The 22,760-nt window shown below is 45.0% G+C and overlaps 1 protein-coding gene across 2 annotated transcripts in view; it reads right to left on the bottom strand.

The window, feature by feature from the left end:
* LMO7 (LIM domain 7) overlaps nt 1-22,760 on the bottom strand; it is a 194,169-nt gene that overhangs the window by 120,311 nt on the left and 51,098 nt on the right. For both annotated transcript variants that reach the window (XM_087726758.1, XM_087726757.1), the window contains exon 2: nt 5,869-5,939. In XM_087726758.1, coding sequence (XP_087582884.1) covers nt 5,869-5,939 — 71 coding nt within the window. The remainder of the gene's footprint in view (nt 1-5,868; nt 5,940-22,760) is intronic.

The raw sequence follows: 22,760 nt of genomic DNA, 5'->3' as shown, positions 1-22,760 counted from the left end.
CATTTTTCGCCCTCCACAGGCTCCGGATGCTTTCCTGAACCCCGGGGAGAGCAAAAACAGCCTCCCCCAGCCCTCCGGAAGGCTGAAAATCAACTGGGGAGCTGACGGCTCTCGTGCCAGCAAATTTGGCTCCGTCTGCCACCTGTGGCATGCGTGCCATAGGTTCGCCATCACGGGTATAGGGCCTCCTGCTTGAGCAGCAAGTTGGGCTAGAAGACCTCCGGTGTATTCTGTAATGCATCTTCTCAAAGAGCTTGTTCTTTCTTCCTTCCCCCGTCCCTTCTTTAACATTTCATTTTAAAGGGTGGCATCCAAATCAGAATACATTTTGCTTGCAGGTGGGTGTTCGTTAGCATAAAATGAAGTTTCAGAAGGAGATCTCCATCTGCCAAACATTGTATGTTCTCACATTTCGCTGCTTGCCAGAAACAATAAATGCTACTTTAACATTGTTAAAAGTAGGGCCTTTTGTAAAAGGCTAAAAGACATGCCTCATTGGTCTATTGTTCTCTCTTTGGAGATCAGGATGGCCTTCAGCCAGAGGTGGGTTCCTACCAGTTTGCACCTATTCGGTAGAACCAGTTTGTCAAATCTACCGAACCGGTTAGAAGAGGTTCCACCAGTGGACCCGGAAAGCAGGCCACACCTACAGAAGAGGTTCCAAAATTTTTTGAAACCCCCCACTGGTCCTTGGATATGATTATTCTACACTATCATGCTCATATTTATAAAACTCAGTGCCTCTGTGAAAGGTAAGGATGACTACTGCGTTTGTGGTGCAATCAGAACATTGCGTGTGTTGAAGTTGTTTTAATGCAAACCAAAGATGCCTTTTAAAAAACAAGTTTACATCATATTCTTATGCATGCCAGTGCTGTGTGTGAGGTAATTTAAGGTGGTTCTGACAAGTGTTGTCGGCGTCTTCATATCCGGTCACATGGGCGGCAAGCCACTCCCATCCGGTCACGTGGGTGGCAAGCCACTCCCACAAAGGAGGCCACACCCCCAGAGTAGGTTCGAACAATTTTTGAAACCCACCACTGCCTTCAGCCTATTGGCCGCTTGTAAGGCCTTGATGATTTGGTTCTGTGTCCAGGACTGAGGTCCCAAACGTATGCAGGGCCCCATTTCTGGGCTATATTATCATTTAAGAACATTTTTTCTTAGTTGCTTTATAATATTTATTTTTGGCATTTATATATTTACTTTTAGCGTAAGGATATTTATGTATGTAGTAGGGCTGTGCTTTTATTATCTTTCTCATCTATCCTACTACCTTGTCCTATTGATTTCTTACAATTTAGTCTTTTATGATTTAGGATTGTATCATATGATTTAGGATTTATCACTTCGTGGTTTGTATGTACACTGAGAGCTTATGTTTGTATGTACCCTGTATCAGTGGTGGGATTCAAATTTTTTTTTTGCTACCAGCTCTGTTTGCGTGGCTTGGTGGGCAAGGCATGGCTTGGTGGGCAAGGCATGGCTTGGTGGGTGTGGCTTGGTTGGCATGGTAGGGGAAGGTTACTGCAAAATCCCCATTTCCACCCAATCAGTTGGGACTCGGGAGGCAGAGAATAGATGGGGGCGGGGCCAGCCAGAGGTGGTATTTACCGGTTCTTCGAACTACTGAAAATTTCCACTACCGGTTCTCCAGAACTGGTCAGAACCTGCTGAATACCACCTCTGCCTGCATGTTTGTATGTACAATGAGAGCTTATGCACTGGATAAACTCCTCGTGTGTGTAATCATACTTGGCCAATTAACAATTGAATTCTATTCTATTTTCTATTCTATATTCTCTTCTTTTCCTTTCCCTTCTCTTTCCCTCTCCCTCCCCTACTCTACCCCTATCCTATCCATTTTTGCACCATATTGAAATTGAGTTAGTTATTCAGCATTGTTCTCTGCCCAGAGCCACTTGTTTGAGATGGGTGGCTATAGAAAATAAATAAAATACATAAACAAGAAGTTGGAAATTTAGTTTGGAGAAGTTCGGTTTTCAAAAAACTTCAGTTTGGGAGCAAAGCAAATGCCAATATCAGAAAAAAATGTGGGAGAAACACCTACAGTAATATGACTACAGGTGGCTCAGTGGCTAAGACACTGATCTCGTCGATCAGAAAGCTTGGCAGTTTAGCGATTTGAATCTCTAGTACAGGTCTCCTGCGTGAGCAGGGGGTTGGACTAGATTACCTCCAAGGTCCCTTCCAGCTCTGTTACTGTAACTGTTCCTTACATCGCCTTCACTTTAATGTAGATGGCATGTGCCTCTATGGAAGGCCCAGGCAAAAATGGTGAGATACAATAAATGCAGACATAAAAAAATGTCCAATTGGACACGGATGCTGCATTTGAGCACACAAGATGGCATTTGTTGATCCAAAAAGTGGACCCAGGACGGAGGAGGAGGAGGAGGAGAAGGAGGAGGAGGAGGAGGAGGAGGAGGAGGAGGAGAAGGAGAAGGAGAAGAAGAAGAAGAAGAAGAAGAAGAAGAAGAAGAAGAAGAAGAAGAAGAAGAAGAAGAAGAAGAAGAATGGAAAGCTGGAAGACTCTCAGAAGGAATGGTTCATGCTTTTGAAGTTGTTTATTTTTTAAAATTGTCCTGCGTTCTATCGATACACTCAAAGGTTCACACGAGATCCCCACTTGTCCCAAAAGGAGAAAATTGATAAAAGGAGGGAGGAAACTTGAACTGAGAGACATTTATGCAGCCTTAGAACATATGAGAAGGATTGTCTGAATTACAATGTCATTAGCAAGAGAGTTTGTCAAAACCAAAACCAAACCAAAACAAACAAAAACAAAAACAAGACTCCAGTTTCCGGGTTGTCGAGTTTCTGAAACCCGGGTGGTTTTATTTTTACCAAAATAGCGTTGCCAAACATGACCCAGGGGGAATTGTTTTTAAAGGTAGCAAGGTTGTCTAAAGGATGCTTTAAAATGACACTTAATATTGCAGGGATCTGGATCAGCCAGTCCTGAATCCCAGTAGGGAAGGGGTCAGCAACCTACGGCTCTGGAGCCACATGTGGGTCTTTCATCCCTCTGCTGCGGCTCTCGGTCACTCAAAATATGCGTCACAACCGCCAATGAGTGACACTTGCAGGTATGCAATTTATTGAGCTTTTCAAGTAGGCCAACCGTGGATAAATCCAAGAAAAGAAAACTTTCAGAGGAAAACAGAACATTTATAAGATGCACCAAGTTTTTGAAGAGGCAAATTTTAAAAAAAAGGTTTTGCACTCTGGAAACCTCCCAAAACGGCCATTTTTTTGCGAAAAGAGGATCCGTTTTTTTTTTGTCCAAAAAAGGGCATGCATAGCCTTTAGGAGGCTTATAGAGTGCTCCTGAGGCCTGGGCAGGCAAAAAATGAGCAAAAATGGCTTGTTTTTCACTCATTTTTTTCTCTCCCCAGCCCCCAGGAGCCCTCCGGAAGCCTCCTAAAGGCTATGCACAGCCATTTTTGCAAAAAGAGCGGAGTTTTGGGAGGCCAAAAATGCTCTATTCAGTGTATAAGTTGCACCCAGATTTTCACCCTCTTTTTTGAGGGAAAAAGGTGCATCTTATACTCTGAAAATTACGGTAATTCAACTACATATGCTAGTTTTGTGGCGGCTCAGGAAATAATCAGGAATGTGAAGGGTTTTTGTGGCTCCTGGTGTTTTCTTTTCTGTGGGAAAAAGGGTCCAAATGGCTCTTTGAGGGTTTGAAGTTGTCGACCCCTGAAGTACGAAATCCAGGGGGGAAAAATATGGCCAATTTTAGGAGGTCCAGTTGGCCTCCCTTCCATGTTCCCCTTCCCACCCCAAAGTTGTTTTTTTCCTTTCATTGTTTCCTCTTCAAATAAGTTTGCTAATTTAATTCAATTTCGAGACCGCCTGACTCCTTAACCAATCTGGACAGCTTACAATTAAAAGACAACCACAACATACTGTATTTAGAAAAAGTCACAAGCAACTAGAAGATTATACATTCCCAATTAAAAAAAAACCCAATCAAAGCAACTCCCCAACCACCTTATCCCGAAGCCTGGGAGAACCACCGCATTTTTAACCATTTCCCACCCAACATTTCTTGGGGCGTAACATTGCAAAAAGCACATTCTTAATCCCTACAATAGGGTGACAACATGGGTAGTCCTTACTTATGACTACAATTGAGCTCCAGGTATCTGTGGCTAAGCAAGACCGTGGTTAAGTGAGTTTTGCCCCATTTTACAACTTTTCTTCCCACCGTTGTTAAGTGAACCACTGCAAGTGTTAAGTTAGGAACACGGTTGTTAAGTGAATCTTTGCTTCCCCTTTTTTTTTTGATTGAAAAGGTTTTTTTTTTTTTATTAAACACACATTAAAACATTGGACACATTGTAACCGTCCTGGCAATGTCTTTGCCATACATACTAGAACAGTGTTTCTCAACCTTGGCAACTTGAAGATGTCCGGACTTCAACTCCCAGAATTCCCCAGCCAGCATTCGCGAATGCTGGCTGGGGAATTCTGGGAGTTGAAGTCCGGACATCTTCAAGTTGCCAAGGTTGAGAAACACTGTACTAGAATATAAAGTTAGATATTATAACCACCATGCTTATTTACAATTGGTCTATTCAGCATTTACAAATATAAAGTTATTGCATTTTCATCCATGTTGCTTTGTTCTTTTTCTTACATATTTTCACTGTTAAGATTTCATACATAATTCTAATCTCCATTCTATAAATCTTAATCATTGCTTATCTTGGGTCTGTCCTTTGTTATTCCAACCATCAATAAAATTTATCCCAGATCTTATAATATTCTGATTCGTATTGGTTCCTCGGGTCACTCTACAGGTAGTCTTATGACCTCAATTGAGCCCAAAATTCCTGACGCTAAGTGAGACACTTGTTAAGTGAATTTTAAAGTCCTTGCCACAGTTGTTAAGTAAATCACTGCAGTTTTAGTATCATGCTTGTTAAATGAATCTCTGCTTCCCTGTTGACTTTGCTTGTCAGAAAGTTGCAAAAGGGATCACATGATCCCTGACACTCTCACCGTCATAAATATGAGTCGGTTGCCAAGTATCTGAATTTTGATCACGTGACCATGGGGATGCTGCAATGCTCATAAATGTGAAAAATTGTCATTTTTTTCAGTGTCACTAAATGATTTTGTTGTAAGTGAAGGATTTCCTGTATTTCATTGATGGCACTCAGATTGTGCACTGACTCTCTCTGACTTATTGGCTAGGCAGAAATACTTGGGGGCAAGCCATCCTCTAGCCACCTAAGCTAACGATTTCCCCCCCTCCCCAATATAGCCATATACAATAGAGTATAAATCTATTTATAAGACACCGAAACACCATGAAAATTCTCGCCATCACAAAGGCAGAATTGCTTCGGCAGCTTCAGAGGAATTGATAATAGTATTACTGTATTTTTGGAGTATAAGACGCACCTTTTTCCCTCAAAAAGGAGGCTGAAAATCTGGGTGTGTCTTATACACTGAATACAGCATTTTTTGCCTCCTGAAATCCTGCCCCTTCACCAAAATGGCTGTGCAGAGCCTCTAGGAAGCTTTCAGAGAGCTCCTGGGGGTTAGGGAGGGCAGAAATGAGCAAAAAACAGGCCGTTTTTTGCTCGTTTTTGGGGGGGGCACCCCCACAGGAGCACTCTACAAGCCTCCTAAAGGCTATACGTGCCTTTTTTTGGACAAAAAATGGGCCCATTTTTGCAAAAAAGGGCAGTTTTTGTGAGGTCTGCAGAGTGTAAAAACTTTTTTTTTTTTATTTGCCTCTTCAAAACCTTGGTGCGTCTTATACTCTGAAAAATATGGTAGCGGCTTTTCACAAAGAAATCCTGGCCTTTTCTGGCTCAGAATACTTACTCGCAGAGAAGGATCCCATTTTCTAAAGCAGCGCGAAAACTCTTGCTTCCGAAACTTTTGCCAGTAACTGCCTATGAAGGAAAACATAACAATAATGAGCCATCATCATCATCATCATCATCATCATCATCATCATCATCATCATCATCATCATCTTTTAAAAACCCCACAATTCCTTGCGGGAGGAGTCTAGGCAACTGAATGGAGCTAGCAGAGCATTTAATGGCCGGATGCCCTTCCTGTTACCAATGTGGAGTTTTGTTCAGCAATCTCATGGGAAAAACAAACATATAATAATGTGTTAATAACAATAACAATAATGAGAAGGTGAAGATCTTGTGGGCCTTTTGAATACAGACGGATCATCATTTGGAATACAACACACCAGATATCACAGTTGTAGAGGGTCGAAGTGTACAGTTTATTGATATCGCTGTACCAGGTGACGCCAGAGTCGAAGAAAAAGAACTGGAAAAAATCACAAAATATTGCAACCTGGCCATTGAAACTACATGGCTATGGATGAAGCATGTAACAGCGATACCCATTGTCATCGGGGCACTTGGTACCATGTCCAAGAATTTTACAAAGAAAAAGAAATTGCAGCTTTCTGCAATAACACTAGCGGAACTGCAAAAAAACCGCGCTACTAGGAACATCATATATTTTAAAAAGATACTTGGTTGATACCTAGGATGCTGGCAGCAACCCATATCAACCATTAGCACCAGTCAGTGGTATTTGTGACACATCTTTAAATGTTCACTTGGATTACGTTTCATGTTTAATGAATAAAAGATCATAATAAGCAATCTCATAGGAAAATTAGACATATCAATGGGTAACTTTCAAGAGGGCGCATCTACACTTCTTTGTAGAGCAGGAAACATCTTCTTTTCAACCGTGACTCATGAAGGGTATGATGCTGTTATAAGTGCTCAGAGGAAATCCAAAGTGGAAGAACAACCCAACTCCTCCAGAATTCATACCCAATCTTGACCTTGAGAGAATTTTGGTGTCAACCAGTTTGAGATCAAAAGTCTCCGTGATGTCTGATGGAGCAGCTATGGTTCTCTAATCTCATGGCCATTTGTCGGAAAACAAAATCACACAAGGCCCAAACATACAATGAACTTGCATACAACTCACGAAGAATAAATTGTCCTCAATGAAGCTCCCAACCCCATAGATTTCTAGAACAGCCATCCAAGAAACAGTGTGGCCATTGAAACATTTTGGCCATGCAAACCATTGGATGTCTTTAATGGTTAATAACATGGAATTCACATATTCTCACCAAAAGAGGAAACGGTCTGATCTTTTACTGCTCTTTAATTTAAAACCACAACAGCTGGGGGCAAAGGGACTTTTCTATCTCTCGCTTAGAGGACTGAAAAGCACTGTGAAGTGGCATATAAATCTAAGTGCTATCGTTATTTAACAGCTTCTATTTTATTTCTATTTGTTTGTTTATTTGAAAGGCCTTTTCAATGCTCGACCAGTGGTGGGATTCAGCCGGTTCGCATCTATCCGGGAGAACCGGTTGTCAACTTTCTAAGCAGTTCGGAGAATCAGTTGTTGGAAGAAATCTCATTTTGTTTTTTCCACTTTACAGGGCTAATCCTGTAAGGAAGGCAGGAAGGAAACATTCTGGTGTTGTTTCTAGCCTCATCTTTATTGCCCTGATTACAGAAACTGCCTCTCTGGTTAACCCTCATTACATTGTAACAGCTAAGGCGAAGCGCCCATCGATATGAGAAACGTTGAGTTGGCCATGCCCACACGGTCACATGACCACTGAGCCACGCCTACTGGTTCTATGCCCTGGTCATTAGGGCATAGAACCGGTTGATAAATTATTTGAATCCCACCACTGTGCTCGACCCTCTCTGATTTCCAAAGAGGCTGGCTGGACCTAGAGGGCATTGGGGTTATGGGGTGGGAAGGCTGCATTAGACAACTCATGTCTAATACATGTTGACAGTAGAAAATCATTGACTTATTAAATTCAATGATTTCTAGTCTGATCAAAGGGGGAAAAAATCTTTGCTTTCCAGCTGGCTGAATCCGGGTGTGGCTCATTTCTGAACAAATGTGAACTGAAAGAGTCCCATGAAACTGGTGCCCAAAACAAAAGCTTTATCCATGTAATTGAATTTTGTATTTATTTACTTTTTCTCTCCCCAGTGGGTTCCAACCTCAATTTTTCAATGGATGTAATTAAAAGAGCCTTTCTGAAATATTTCTCCAATGTGGTGTCGACCAAGTTGGCTCAAATGAGTGGAGCTGAACTCTTTGATTTTATACTTCTGTTTCAGAAGACCAAGAGGCCAAAGCTACGAAGGCTTCTTATCATGGGCCATAACGTTAAAATTGCCCAGAGGAAGACCAATGTCGCTGGATCAAAGGAAGCTGTTTCTGCTAAAATTAAGCCAAATTCGATCTTTATTATCTGGGCCAATTCTTTTCCAGAGTCCGTCAGAAGTTCAGGCTTTCTCATCTCCCTGCTTAAGTGTGCTTATTGTTGTGGCCTGCCAGAGCTGGCAGCAGATTCGGACAGTGAGGAGGTTGGGGATGAACTTGGGCCAGTCCTGGAGTCTGGGGAAGGCTCTGATGAGGGCTCTGTGTCAGAAGCAGAGAGGGGGCCAGAGCCGTATGCCAGCTATCAGCTGTCATCAGGGAGGCAGATGAACAGCTGGAGCCTGTTCCCAGTGTGTACATGCACAGAGCTGCCAGAAGAAAAGAACAGCTCAGAAATCAGGGTCAACCTGGGAGTAAGGCCACAGGTAGACAGTGAATGGCACTCCCAGAGGAAATAAAAGAGGAGTGAAAGGGGAGTGGACTTTTGCAGGAAACAATTCGGCAAGAGCCGAGGTGGCGCAGTGGTTAAATGCAGCACTGCAGGCTACTTCAGCTGACTGCAGTTCTGCAGTTCGGCTGTTCAAATCTCACCGGCTCAGGGTTGACTCAGCCTTCCATCCTTCCGAGGTGGGTAAAATGAGGACCCGGATTGTTGGGGGCAATATGCTGACTCTGTAAACCGCTTAGAGAGGGCTGAAAGCCCTATGAAGCAGTATATAAGTCTAACTGCTATTGCTATTGCTAATTCATTCTTCATTCATTCGTTTCAGGAGTGTGAAGATCTGTCTGTGAATCTCAGAGACTCTGTGCCATTTGTCTTTCCTTGCACAGCACATCATTTGGAAAATATTTACATGACAGCTTTCCAAGCTAGATAAGGTCTGTGGTGATAAATTCACCTTTGAAAGACTGTTTGCCAGGCCTTTGCTGAATGTGAATGAGAGGAATTCACATTCGTCTAATAAAATGGGTTTTGTTAGGACCAGGAATCTGTTTCGTGCTTTTTGGGGAAGCCTAGGTCAAAACACTTACTATCAAGACCAAGCAGTATGCAAACTTGATTCTAATCTGGGTTTTCCCAGATGTAACTTGACCAAACTGTCTACAAAAGTTTCCAAAACCTCATCCAATAATTCAGCTCTGAGCAGACTGGCAGACCCTGCCTGGCTGGGTTGAAAGACTTTACTGCAGACATAACATCACAGAGATGGACATGTTCTCAAGAGCCTCAAGGGCTCCGGAGCTGAAGGTGTCTTCTTCTCACTGTTCTGAATCAATAAATCACCTTGAGGGAGGGACTGGAGATCCCGCCTTGCCAGCACAAACTCTTAAAATAGCTGGGCTACACACTGCACTTAAGCAAACTCAAAAGGTTCCGAAGACACTGTAGGAATTTACCCCCCACCCTAGGAAAATGAGATATTTTAGGAAATATTAAAAGGGCAGAATGTTTCCCCTAAAAGGGAGGCAGAAATTCAGCCCCCCTCCCACACTCCCATCTTTGTCAATGGGCCATTAAGGTCTGGGCCAGACTATTCTACATAACAAAGATCTATCTCCTTCAGGCAGAGCCATAAATAGGATTCCTAAAGCCCTTTCATATTCACCCAGCAAGGCTCAACCAATCCTGGGACTCAGGACAGCCTATAGAGTTGCCCCTGCCATGGTCCCATGGGAGTCTGACAACCAATCAGAATACAAGCTCAAATTCAAAAGACCAGAGAGGGCATAAAACCCAAGAACTCTCAGCACCTCTTCCCTTTTTCTCTTCTTCACCCAACATCTTCAAGGCACGTGATCCTGTCCACCATTAAAACCATCTTTCCAAACAGCCGCCCTGTTTCCAGTGTCATTCTCCCCACTTGGAACTGAACCCAGATGCACATTCCTTCCAACAATACGTAGTTGCTTTCATACATAACATTAACGGGAGACGTTTTACTGTGTTTCCCTGAAAATAAGACAGGGTCTTATTTTCTTTTGACCCCCCAAAATAAACACTTGCCCTTATTTTCGGGGAGGTCTTATTATTTTTGAGGTGCAGGAGGTGGTGAGCGTGGTCACCTCATGGCTGCTGCTTTGTTGCAATATTTTCGGGTAGGGCTTATTTTCAGGAGAAGACTTATTTTGGGGGAAGAGCTAATTTGTGCATGAGCTCAAAAGCCTGATTGGGCTTATTATGCAAGGAGGTCTTATTTTTGGGAAAACAGGGTAGCTATGCTTTAGATAAAACACAATGATCTGTGTCAGGTCCAATGCTAATTATTAAGGCTAGTTTTAATACCTTAAGCTAAACATTCTATTAAACTTTAATATACCTAGGTGTAAATCAGGCTATGTTGACCAACATTCCTCTTCCTTAAATGTCACTTTAGGTAAAGGTAAATGCTCCCCTTGCACATATGTGCTAGTCGTTCCTGACTCTAGGGGGCAGTGCTCATCTCTGTTTCAAAGCTGGAGAGGAAGCACTGTCTGAAGACGTCTCCGTGGTCATGTGGCCAGCATTACTACATGCCAAAGGCACATGGAACACTGTTACCTTCCCACCAAAGGTGGTCGCTATTTTTCTACTTGCATTTTTACCTGTTTTCGAACTGCTATGTTGGTTATGTTGGCAGAAGCTGGGACAAGTAACGATTCCATTATGCGAAACTAGGGATTCAAACCGCCGAACTGCCGACCTTCAGATCGACAAGCTCAGTGTCTTAGCCACTGAGCAGCTGTATCCCTATTTTTATGTACACTAATCGGTCTGCATTAAAATGAAATTTCACTGCATACAGCTCTCAAAGAGTCATCACCTCCAATACACACGCCGTGTATAATTGGAGGTGTACCCTATGTGACAAAAATACAAAAAAAAAAGATTATGCATGTACCCACACACATTATCCGTCCCATTTTTTATGGCTTGGTTTTGCTGACTCTTCAGATTTCACACGGAGGAAGAACTGGAAACGCCACCGAAATGAACGCTTATGGAAAATATTTAATCAACCTATGGAGAAACTATGTCTGGTAGCAACTGTAGAATTCTTGTGTCAGATAAAATCTCTCGCGTGTTTGAAGTCTGGTATCCCAGACTAACCACCACATTTTCCACAAACCTGAGTCATTTCCAACTACGTGATGCATTTTGGAAGCCAAGAGCTTTTTTTTTTGTCACGGGAACCAATCCGCAGCTGCGGTTACCGATTCTGCATTTCTGGAAACCTTCGTTGTCCCAAGGAGATACTTGAGGAGTGGGTGGCACCACATGAACGAAGGAAAAAAATTCACTTGGGGCACTTGGATCCAGAGACGGTTTCCCGGTGACGTCAGCCGAGGCCAAGAGACTGCAGTGGTCCCTTCTCCTCCCTATCAAAGCACTACGGATGCCCTTGAGAGAAGTCGCGCTTCAATTCAGCTGCAGATAGAGTCAAATAATGTGGTTGCTTGCATTCATTCTTTAAAATTATTTGGCACTAAATCAGGGGTAGGATTCAGACAGTTCGGAAGGGTTCAGGCGGTGGTGGGATTCAATCCACTTAACAACCGGTTCGTTGAAAATGTGAGTGCGTATGCATGCACACACGCATGGTTTTCGCACATGCACAGTTTCCGCACATGCACGGCTTCCGACATGTGGCGAGAATTGACCGAGCAGCCTTTCGGGGACTGCTCCACTCCATCTCTGCTCTCCGGGACAGCAGCTACTTCTCTCTGCTGCTGCTCTTACTGGGAGAGAGAGCGTCTCTTATGCAATTTAGCAGGTGAGCCGCCGCTTTTCTCTACATCCCATCCAGAAAGCGCCCAGCCAGTGTCGGATTTAGATTAAAAGAGGCCCTAGGCTATTCCACCTCCCATTTTTAAGTGGGAGGGCGGCTCTGCTCTGCGGCAAAGGCAGCGAAGCCAGCCGCCTCCCCTGCTGCGCTCAGCTGCCCGGCTCGGCCCCTTCGCCCTCACCTGCCTGGCTGCTGGTGGACTCCGCGTCAACGGGGCGGCTACTGGGAGCGGCCGCGCCTCTCGCCCGACCGCCGGTTCCGGGAACGTGGGCGGGCTCCCCAACTGCCGTGGCGCTGGAACGATCTTAACCAATACATTTTTATGTTTGTTTATTAGTCATATGCGTAGAATTTCTCGTTATTTTTGGTTTAGTGTTTTAGTGTTCACTGTTTTTAGAATAGTGTAATTTTAATTTTGCTAACGATTTGAATGTAGGCTCCTCTTGATCTTGAGGCCCTAGGCTGAAGCCTAGTTAGCCTATAGGAAAATCCGGCCCTGCGCCCAGCACAGAGAAGCAGCAGCCATGTTGAATGCTGTTTCTCTGTGCTGCACACTTTCCGGATGGGACTTAAGAGGAAAGCAGCGGCTCACAGCTGCTAAATTGCACAAGAGACGCGCTCTCTCCCAGCAAGAGTAGCAGCGGAGACCCAGAGACCATGTGGAGTGTCTCCGCGAGCGACCGAGCCTCGGCAAGCGACGGCTGCAAGGTTGCCACCGCAGCGCTTTAGTAAGAAGAATCATCTGATAGTTTGAGGCCAGAGGAGTGTGGCGGCATGCAGCCAGAGGCCTGGGGCAAGGCTGGAGCAAGGATAGGTGCATTCCCCAACCCGGCTGAGGTTGGCAGCAAGCAGGTGGCAGTTCCGTGGCAAGGCTGGAGCCGGGGAATGGCACGCACACTCGTATTTTCAGTGTTAAGTGGGTTGAATCCCACCCCTGCACTAAATATATAAGATTCTTGTGAAGCACTGATTGTGTTGACATTTTGAGCCTCTCTATTCTTCCATACATAGCATGTCCAAGGCAGGATCCAGATATAGCAATAGTAATAGCAGTTAGACTTATATACCGCTTCATAGGGCTTTCAGCCCTCTCTAAGCGGTTTACAGAGTCAGCATATTGCCCCCAACAACAATCCGGGTCCTCATTTTTACCCACCTCGGAAGGATGGAAGGCTGAGTCAACCCTGAGCCGGTGAGATTTGAACAGCCGAACTGCAGAACTGCAGTCAGCTGAAGTAGCCTGCAGTGCTGCATTTAACCACTGCGCCACCTTGGCTCTTATGAGATACGCTCATAATAAACCCAATAAATCAGAACAAAGCTTTTTCTGACCTCCATTGGGACTTCAAAATAGGAACATTGAATTCTCCAGTAGAATCGAAGCATCTGGGCTTCCCATAAAACAAATGAACGGCCGTGATTTTAGAACTTCAAAGCTGCCCAGAGTCACTTGGTCGAGTTGGGTGGCCATAAAAATCGATTAGTTAATTGGTTAATTAAATGAGAGAAATGTTTTCAGCAAACCTTGTGGTTTAAGCACGGGTAAGAAACTGTAATCTGTCCCTTCTCCTGTATTCTTGCTATTTTGGGAGTAGAAAAAAAAGAAGATGTTTAATGTTTAATGTTTATTTTATTTATATGCCCCCCTTTTCCCCCGAGGGGGACTCAGGGCGGCTCACAACTCAAACCAGGGAAGGGGGATACCAAACAAAAATTAAAAACGACACAAAACAATACATAATTTAAAACACACAACAGTCATACCATTCGAGACGGGGGCAACAGCTCTTTAGCCCCAGGCCTGTCGGAACAGCCAGGTTTTAAGGGCTTTGCGGAAGGCCTGGAGGGTGGTGAGGGTTCGAATCTCCACGGGGAGTTCGTTCCAGAGGGTCGGAGCAGCCACAGAGAAGGCTCTCCTCCGGGTGGTTGCCAGTCGACACTGGCCGGCAGATGGAATTCGGAGGAGGCCTAATCTGTGGGATCTAATCGGTCTATTGGAGGTAATTGGCAGCAGGCGGTCTCTCAAGATTGGGACTTATCCCTCACACATCACCCTCAATGATTTCCTAATCTTACTTGATAAATAAAAGAATTTAAATATGTTTAAGGGAATGCATGATTGGAGCTTCGCACAGATTTGGGCTTGATTTATTTTCACTGAGGGGAAAATGCTGTGAAGTCTATAGAAAAGAGAAGGCCGCCACCACTAAGTACAACCGAAGGAAAGATTGTAGGTGCACTATTAACATTAAAATATCGCAGAGCCAAATCAAGCTCCTTTCTTGTCAAGAAATGGCCTCTGGGAAAGACATTAAAACCCTAACATCAGCAGGCGAGGACATAAATCAAGCAGGAACCGGATGAGCAAAGGGACTCTTTAGATTTAGGAAAGTGAATATGGCACCAAAGCAATTTGGTAACAAAAAGCTTCTCTTTCTTTTTGCTCAGAAATATACTTGTCCTAAAATAAAGGATATGTTTCTATCCCAAGCCAAACTCAGTCATCCTTCTGTTATTTTCATTCTGTGGGAAGCCCTCTGCTCCCCCGAAGAATGAAATGTTTTGGGAAATATTAAAAAAAAAAGGCAGAATATTATATTTCCCTAAAGGAGGAATGGAGAAGCGTGTTTTTAGAGGCAGAAAGCAGCCCCTAAGACTTTCTTAATAGCTCACAGCAGATGCCAGCACTTAAGGAGATAAAGAGCTTAATGAAAGGGGAAGCCAACCATCTAGATGGCTCCGCTCATAAGCAAAGCAAGTACTCCAGGCAGAAATCCATTCAAGACAGGATGTTTTGAAATTTGTTGCAGCAAAGTTTGACAGCTAACAAAAACAGAATGGTGGTAATAGTACAACAGCCCCTCACCCAAGATCCAGCACAGGACGAAAGCCATTAGCCACAATATTGCTCAACACCATTTCAGAACACAAGCTCCTTTGTTGCACAACACACACACACGCACACAACAGCACTTCAGGACCTGTATAAAAATCCTGGCACTCATCTACCTAATTATTCAGCTGACCCAGAACCACAAAAACTGCTGGTTCTGTTCACTAATAAATGGACTTTCTTTCCAATCAGCCTCCAGCCTCCATGTTCTTGCCAGCATATTTTCTCCCAGCTTGGAATTGAACCAGGTGAATTTTCTTTCCAACAATTACAATTAAAAAGAAAACCTTCCTATTTGGTGTGGTCATTCAGCTCAGGAAGGGGTTTTGTTCTGAGTAAGCTGGCAAGATTCGAACATGCCTCCCCTTTGATCAGGGCCACAGAGCAAAACCGACTACGTTTCCCTCACTTTGCTGCCAAACATGGCTGAGATGAGCTAAACAAGTTGGGCATTTCGCTTTCTCAGGCGTGTTTCTGTGATCAAGAGATCAAATTGCCCTCTGCTAGTTGCTATGTACATTATCCACATACCAGCTATAGGATTAACAAGGCCAACGCTATTATTATGCCTATAACCTCCTACAGAGCTTAAGGAATCCATTTCCAAAGCTAACCGTCATCCAGAGCTTCACTCTGGGTATCGGCCTCTTGAGGAAACTCCTGCAAGATTCTCTTCCTCCTGTAAGATTCTGGAGGCTAAAACAGATGAAGAACGGTTGCAGGAACTGGGTATGTCTAGTTTAATGAAAAGAAGGACTAGGGGAGACATGATAGCAGTCTTCCAATGTCTCAGGGGTTGCCACAAAGAAGAGGGAGTCAAACTATTCTCCAAAGCACCTGAGAGTAGAACAAGAAGTAATGGGAGGAAACTAATCAAGGAGAGAAGCAACTTAGAACCGAGGAGAAATTTCCTGATAGTTAGAACAATTAATCAGTGGAACAACTTGCCTCCAGAAGTTGTGAATGCCCCAACACTGGAAGTTTTTAAGAAGATGTTGGATAACCATTTGACTGAAATAGTAGAGGGTTTGCTGCCTAAGCAGGGAGTTGGACTAGAAGACCTCCAAGGTCCCTTCCAACTCTGTTATTCTATTCTATTCTATTCTTCTCTGTGTGCTGGGCAAAAAGGAAATGATAGATCCTTGGTGGGCTCTACATGGGGCAGCCTTTGAAGAGTATTCGGAGACTTCAACTCGTCCAGAATGCAGCCGCGCGAGCGATTGTGGGTGCACCTCGGTACACCCACGTTACACCTATCCTCCGCGAGCTGCACTGGCTACCGATCAGTCTCCGGATACGCTTCAAAGTGCTAGTCGTAACTTATAAAGCCCTTCATGGTATTGGACCTGGGTACTTGAGAGACCGCCTGCTGCCAATTACCTCCCATAGACCCGTTAGATCTCACAGGGTCGGCCTCCTCCGGGTTCCGTCCACCAGCCAATGCCATCTGGCTACTACCTGGGGGAGGGCCTTTTCTGTAACAGCTCCGGCCCTTTGGAATGAACTCCCCACGGAGATCTGGACCCTCGCCTCTCTCCAGGCCTTCCGGAAAGCCGTCAAAACCTGGCTGTGCCGGCAGGCCTGGGGTTGATGAGTTCCCCTCCCCTCTCGACTGGTATGGCTGTGTGATTTTCGTGTATTTTAATTATGTGTACTGTTGTTTATGTTCCCTTTCCCCCCTGAGTTGTTCGCCGCCCTGAGTCCCTCCTGGAGAAGGGCGGCATACAAATAAACCAAATACAAATACAATACAAATACAAATAATACTTTCTCAGCTTAGTTGTTTTCTTGCAGACCTTTCATTACCCAACATGTAGCATCATCAATGCTAGGATATTAGCACTATCGTTGATAATGTTTGGGTAGTGAAATGTCTCCAGGAAAACGACCAAGGTCTCATTTCAACCCTGAGCTACAAATATGCTCCTTTAAAAAGGAAATGTTGAAAAGCCTGTTGGAAGAAATGTCCATCTGGGTTCAGTTCCAAGTGGGGAGAAAGACACTGGAAACACGGTGGCTGTTTGGAAAGATGGTTTAATGGTAGTCAGGATCACATGGTTTGAGGTCCTGGGCAAAAAAGGGGCAGAGATGCTGAGAGTTCCTGGGTTTTATGCCCTCTCTGGGCTTTTGAATTTGAGCTTGTATTCTGATTGGTTGTCAGACTCCCATGGGGCCATGGCAGGGACAACTCTCTAGGCTGTCCTGAGTCCCAAGCTTGGTTGAGCCTTGCTGGATGATGATGTAATGAAAGGGCTTTGGGATTCCTATTATGGCTCTGCCTGAAGGAGGTAGATCTTTGTTATGTAGAATAGACCTGCTCAGGCCTTAATGGCCCATTGACAAAGGGGGTGGGGTCAGTTTCTGCTTCCCTTTTAGGGGAAATATTCTGCCCTTTTAGTATTTCTTAAAATATTTCATTCTTCTAGGAGAGGGGTGAGTGCTAACTTCCTACATGCCCAACCTCCCCCCACGATCCTCCCCAAACCCTTGGAGACCATCAAGGAGAAGTAGTCTCAATTCCAGGAGATTGCTCTGTCCTGCCAATAAAAGCGCAGCTTTCGTGCAATCAGCATGAGGATTTTTGGAAAGATGGAGGGTTTCTGGTGTGGGAAGTTATCATCCAGCCCTCTCCCAGAAAAAAAATGAAATATCCCCTGGGAAATATTGAAAAGGCAGAATGTTTCTCTGGATGTGAAAAGAAGCATGTTTTAAAAGACAGAATAGTTGCCTGTAGCTTCCTGCCTACCCGCACTTTGTCAATAGGCCCATTAAGACTAGCCAGGCTAGCCCACTTTACATAATAAAGACTTCACCAGCAGCTACAGAAAGGCATGATAATATACTCAACTGAGCACAAGGCATCTGAGAACTCATCACAGCCTAGAGAATAGCCCCCTGAATGGCACCATGGGAGTCTGACAACCAATCAGAATACATTTCTTACACAGGAACAGGAAACAGAGAGGTGGGACTAAACAGGGTATAAAAAGCCTAGCAAGCCCCTTCCTCAGCCCTTCTCTCTTCTTCTCCACCAACATTGAAGCATGTGATCACCTTTTCTGTTCAGGGCTCAAGCCATGTGGCCTTGTCCAACAATAAACCATCTCTCCAAGCAGCCTCCATGTCTCCAGTGTCTTCTTCCCCACTTGGAGCTGAACCTAGAAGGACATTTCTTTCAACTCTGGAAAGGGCAGTGGACATGATGCAAAAGAAGGGAAGGGGAGGATTCAAAAGAAGACATTTTGGCCCAGAAAGAAAAAGGGCTGAGAATAAGTCAAGGTCTAGATGGGTTAAGCAGAATACAGATCTCCAGGAGTGATGTAAACAACCTGGGCAAGAAATTGGAAGAAGAATAATTAATCACACAAGGAACCGCCACTGTCAGCATATAGCAATAGCGGTAGCACTCTAGACTTATATACCGCTTCACAGAGTCATCACATTGTCCCCAACAATCTGGGTCTTCATTTTACTGACCTCAGAAGGATGGAAGTCTGAGCCAACCAGCTGGCAGTCAACAGAATTAGCCTGCAATACTGCATTCTAACCACTGTGCCACCATGGCCTTTAAGATTGCAAGAGTTAGAAAGTCAACATCTGTCCCCTTCGAGCAGGGGTCGGCAACCTTAAACACTCAAAGAGCCACAAAGGGTGTAACCACAAGCCCCCCGTTCAATTCTGGAGTTCACCGGAAGTCTGGTTCTCCCACCATAGAGTCGGTTCACCGACAAAACCACGCTCGACTAAACCGCGCCCGACTAAACCGCGTCACTGATGTCATCAACAGGGCGACAACAGCGCAGAGACAGAAGCACGCTGTAAACCCTAAACCTAAAATTAACCCCTAAACCTAAACCTAACCCCCTAAACCTAACCCTAAACCTAACCCTTAACCTAACCCTTAACCTAACCCTAACCCTAACCCTTAACCTAACCCTAAACCTAACCCTAACCCTTAACCTAACCCTAAAGCTAACCCTAAAGCTAACCCTAAACCTAACCCTTACCTTAAGTTGAATCGGCTTACTTTCAAAGCGCTATTTAAAGCGCCCTTCTTTCTCCGCGCTGGCTGTTGTCGCCCTGTTGATGACATCAGCGACGCGGTTTAGTCGGGCGCGGTTTAGCCGAGCGCGGTTTTGACGGGTCACGCATAGAGTCTCCTCTTAGCGCGGCATCCTTTTCCCTCTACCTGTCCTAACTGAAAGACCTATCAATTGTGGAGCTGACCAGCGACAGGGAGCCACAGCAGAGGGATGAAAGAGCCACATGCGGCTCCAGAGCTGTGGGTTGCCGACCTCTGCCTTCGAGGGTGCTTCACCTGTTCCCACTGCTGATTGGGGATTCTGAGGCTCTTGTTAATCTTCTGAGCCATTCATTCATCCCTCATTCCAACCAACCTCTGAAACATGAGACTGGAGTCTTTCATTCATGGAATATCTGAAGAGCTTTGAATAGCTGAAATGTGGCACGGAAAACATGGCATCCAGGGGCCAAGGGCGTTGACTTGATTGCCAGTGAGCTAAACTGCAACACGCTGGGCAGATGGCCATTGCCTTCCATTAAGAGAAGCCTCCAGGGACTTCCAAGAACTTTTTCTCCACTCAGCAAAAGGAGAAGGAGACGCTGATAATCAAATTACCCTTGGAAAGGCTTTAAAACAGCCATACCTTTCATAAAATTAACTTGACTCTCTCTGCAAATTGAGATGAAAATACTTTTCAGACACTTTTCAGACACCTGCTATTTTCAACATAAGGTGCCACATGCCTCAGGCAAATGGCTTTTAAACATCTGGCTAATTTGCTGTTTTAAGACCCCCCCAAGGGGGGGGAGTCTTGCACCCCTCCAATGCTCTTCTTTAAGCACATCGGAACTCTCCCCACCTAGCAATTCAAATAAAACATAGGCTGTTTCCTGTATATATACATATTTTCTGCTGCAGCCCTGCCATGGCACCCTGCCCATGTTCTCGGCTCCTTAAACCCTGCAAGTTATTTCCTAGAACAAATAAAAATGTTATTTTCAAACCTGTAAAGCAGGATACTCTCTCACTTCGCTTCAAGTGAGAAATGCGCATTTGTAAATGCTTTCAACATTAGCTCATTGCTTCCCAACACAAGTTGTCTATATGGTGATTCTCCGTCATCCGGGCCACGGTTGTCTCAAGGGTGCTTTTTCAAAAGGCAACTGGGATTTTGGCTTTCCCTCGGAAGACGTTTCGCTTCTCATCAGTTCTTGAAGAAGCTTCTTGGATGAGAAGCGAAACGTCTTCAGGGAAAGCAACGAAAATCCAGTTGCTTTCTGGGGGAAAAAACAACAACCACCTATGGGGGAGGTCTTTAAATACAAATTATGGTTGCAAAGGAAGGAAGGAAAAATTAAATGGAGAGCTGAAGTATTAAAATACTCTACGACATCGAGTCTATGTAATCAAATACCTTTTTCCCCCCATTGAGATTTTCTTTGTTCAGTCGATAACGTTTCCTTATTGACGGAACATTTTCAAAATGAGATAACACTGCCCTTCGTTCAAAGGTGAAGGGCATTTCTTTTAATATAACCCCTGTGAGGAGAGCCGAGGTGGCGCAGTGGTTAAATGCAGCACTGCAGGCTACTGCTAGATCAGCAGTTCAGCAGTTCAAATCTCACCGGCTCAGGGTTGACTCAGCCTTCCATCCTTCCGAGGTGGGTAAAATGAGGACCCGGATTGTTGGGGGCAATATGCTGACTCTCTGTAAACCGCTTAGAGAGGGCTGAAAGCCCTATGAAGCGGTATATAAGTCTACTGCTATTGCTATTGCTATTGCTATAGCCAAAATTTATTCACATTAAAGGTGAAATGGACAATTATACACCGCTGAGAGAGGGCTCACAATTTGGGAGTCCTCCTGGATCCGCAGCTGACTCTAGAACATCATCTGTCGGCTGTGACCAGGGGGGCCTTTGCCCAGGTTCGCTTGGTGCACCAATTGCGACCCTATCTGGACCGGGAGGCCCTTCGGATAGTCACTCACGCCCTCGTCACCTCAAGACTGGATTACTGTAACATGCTCTACATGGGGCTGCCCTTGAAGAGTGTTCGAAGACTTCAGCTAGTCCAGAATGCAGCCGTGCGAGCGATTATGGGTGCACCTAGGTACACCCACGTTACACCTATCCTCCGCGAGCTGCACTGGCTTCCCATTGGTCTCCGGACACGCTTCAAGGTGCTAGTCGTTACTTTTAAAGCCCTACATGGTATTGGACCTGGTTACCTGAGAGATCGCCTCCTGCCAGTTGCCTCCCTGAGACCTATTAGATCGCACAGACTAGGCCTCCTCTGAATTCCATCTGCCGGCCAATGTTGGCTGGCGACCCCCCGGGGGAGGGCCTTCTCTGTAGCTGCTCCGGCCCTATGGAACGATCTCCGCGTTGAGATCCGGACCCTTACTACCCTTCCGGCCTTCCGCAAAGCAACCAAGACCTGGTTGTTCCGGCAGGCATGGGGCTGTTGAATTATCCAGCCCCCATCCTAAGTTATGAATGTTGTTGAATTTTTAAATTGTTGTTTTTTATTTCTTTTATCCCCCCTTCCCTTCTTATTGTTAGCCGCCCTGAGTCTTCCGAGAGTAGGGCAGCATACAAGCTAAATAAATTCAATTCTATTCAATTCTATTCTATCCTCTCCTTTTCTCTACAAAGAATTTGCCATTCAGCGCAATCAAGCCGTGGGCAAGTCCTAGGAAAGTGTGCAAAGTCAACTTAGAGACCGACAAAGGAAAGGGGGAATTTTTTTTTCAAAGTCTCTCCCAGTTCTTAGATGTGGTTTTACTTCAATCAAGGGATCATCTCGGAGATTTATTGCAAAACGCACATGTTCTATAGTTCTCAGAAGTCATAGAGCAGACATCATGATATACTTCAACAGGAATCTGACACCTGATATTAACCGTAGGTTCAGCTCCATTTTAGGCTGTAAATCAGTAAGACAACAGGATGTGGACCTATTGTGCAACCCCTCTGAAGAATGTGCAGTTGTTACAACCTTCTACTGGAGCTCCGTCAACAGCTGCCTTCTTTATTATTATTATTTTTCTGAAGCACAAGATGCCTCCTTTGTGAGGAACGTGGCTTTGTTCATTTCGCTGAAATCCTCAAACAAGAAAAACCACTGTAATTAAAGCATTCGGGAGGCAAAGGAAGAGCCATGAATTTATTCAGGCTTTATAAACGGCCGATTCTTCTGTAAGAAACAACAAATTCACAAGTGGGTTTAAATACTTAGCCATCAATGTTTAAATGTCAGGCTGAGCTTGGTTTTCTGCAGAGAGGGAGGGAGAGACAGAGAGGGAGGGAGGGAGGGAGGGAGGGAGAGAGGGAGGGAGAGAGGGAGAGAGAGAGACAGAGGGTGGGAGAGAGAGGAAGAGAGAGGGTGGGAGAGGAAGAGGGAGAGAGAGAAAGGGGGAGAGGGAGAGAAAGGGGGAAGGAAGGAGAGAGGGAGACAGAGTGAGAGGGTGGGAGAGGAAGAGGGAGGGAGAGAGAGAAAGGGGGAAGGAAGGAGGGAGACAGAGGGTGGGAGAGGAAGAGAGAGGGAGAGAGAGAAAGAGGGGGAGAGAGGGAGGGAGGGAGAGGGAGAGAGAGAGAGGGCACACTATTCTTGCCTTTGCAGCAATGGTGGGTTCCTACCGGTTCGGACTGGTTCGGCTGAACTGGTAGTGGTTTGGTGGCCCAGGTCTGCCACGCCCCCTGAACCGGTTCCCCGGGCAGCGCTATCTTGTTTTTCAGTTCAGCACATGCGCAGAACAATTGCAATTGTATTTATGGGCAAATTCGTGTGCGCGCAAAATTGCACGCGCACTGAATCGGCAGTAATGCCAGCAGCGACCCACTCCTGC

This window comes from Thamnophis sirtalis, unplaced genomic scaffold (assembly GCF_051295495.1).
Source record: "Thamnophis sirtalis isolate CommonGarterSnake01/CBP01778 unplaced genomic scaffold, rThaSir2_p1.2 scaffold_12, whole genome shotgun sequence".
Taxonomy (NCBI): domain Eukaryota; kingdom Metazoa; phylum Chordata; class Lepidosauria; order Squamata; family Natricidae; genus Thamnophis; species Thamnophis sirtalis.
This window is presented reverse-complemented; position numbering and strand designations above follow the sequence as displayed.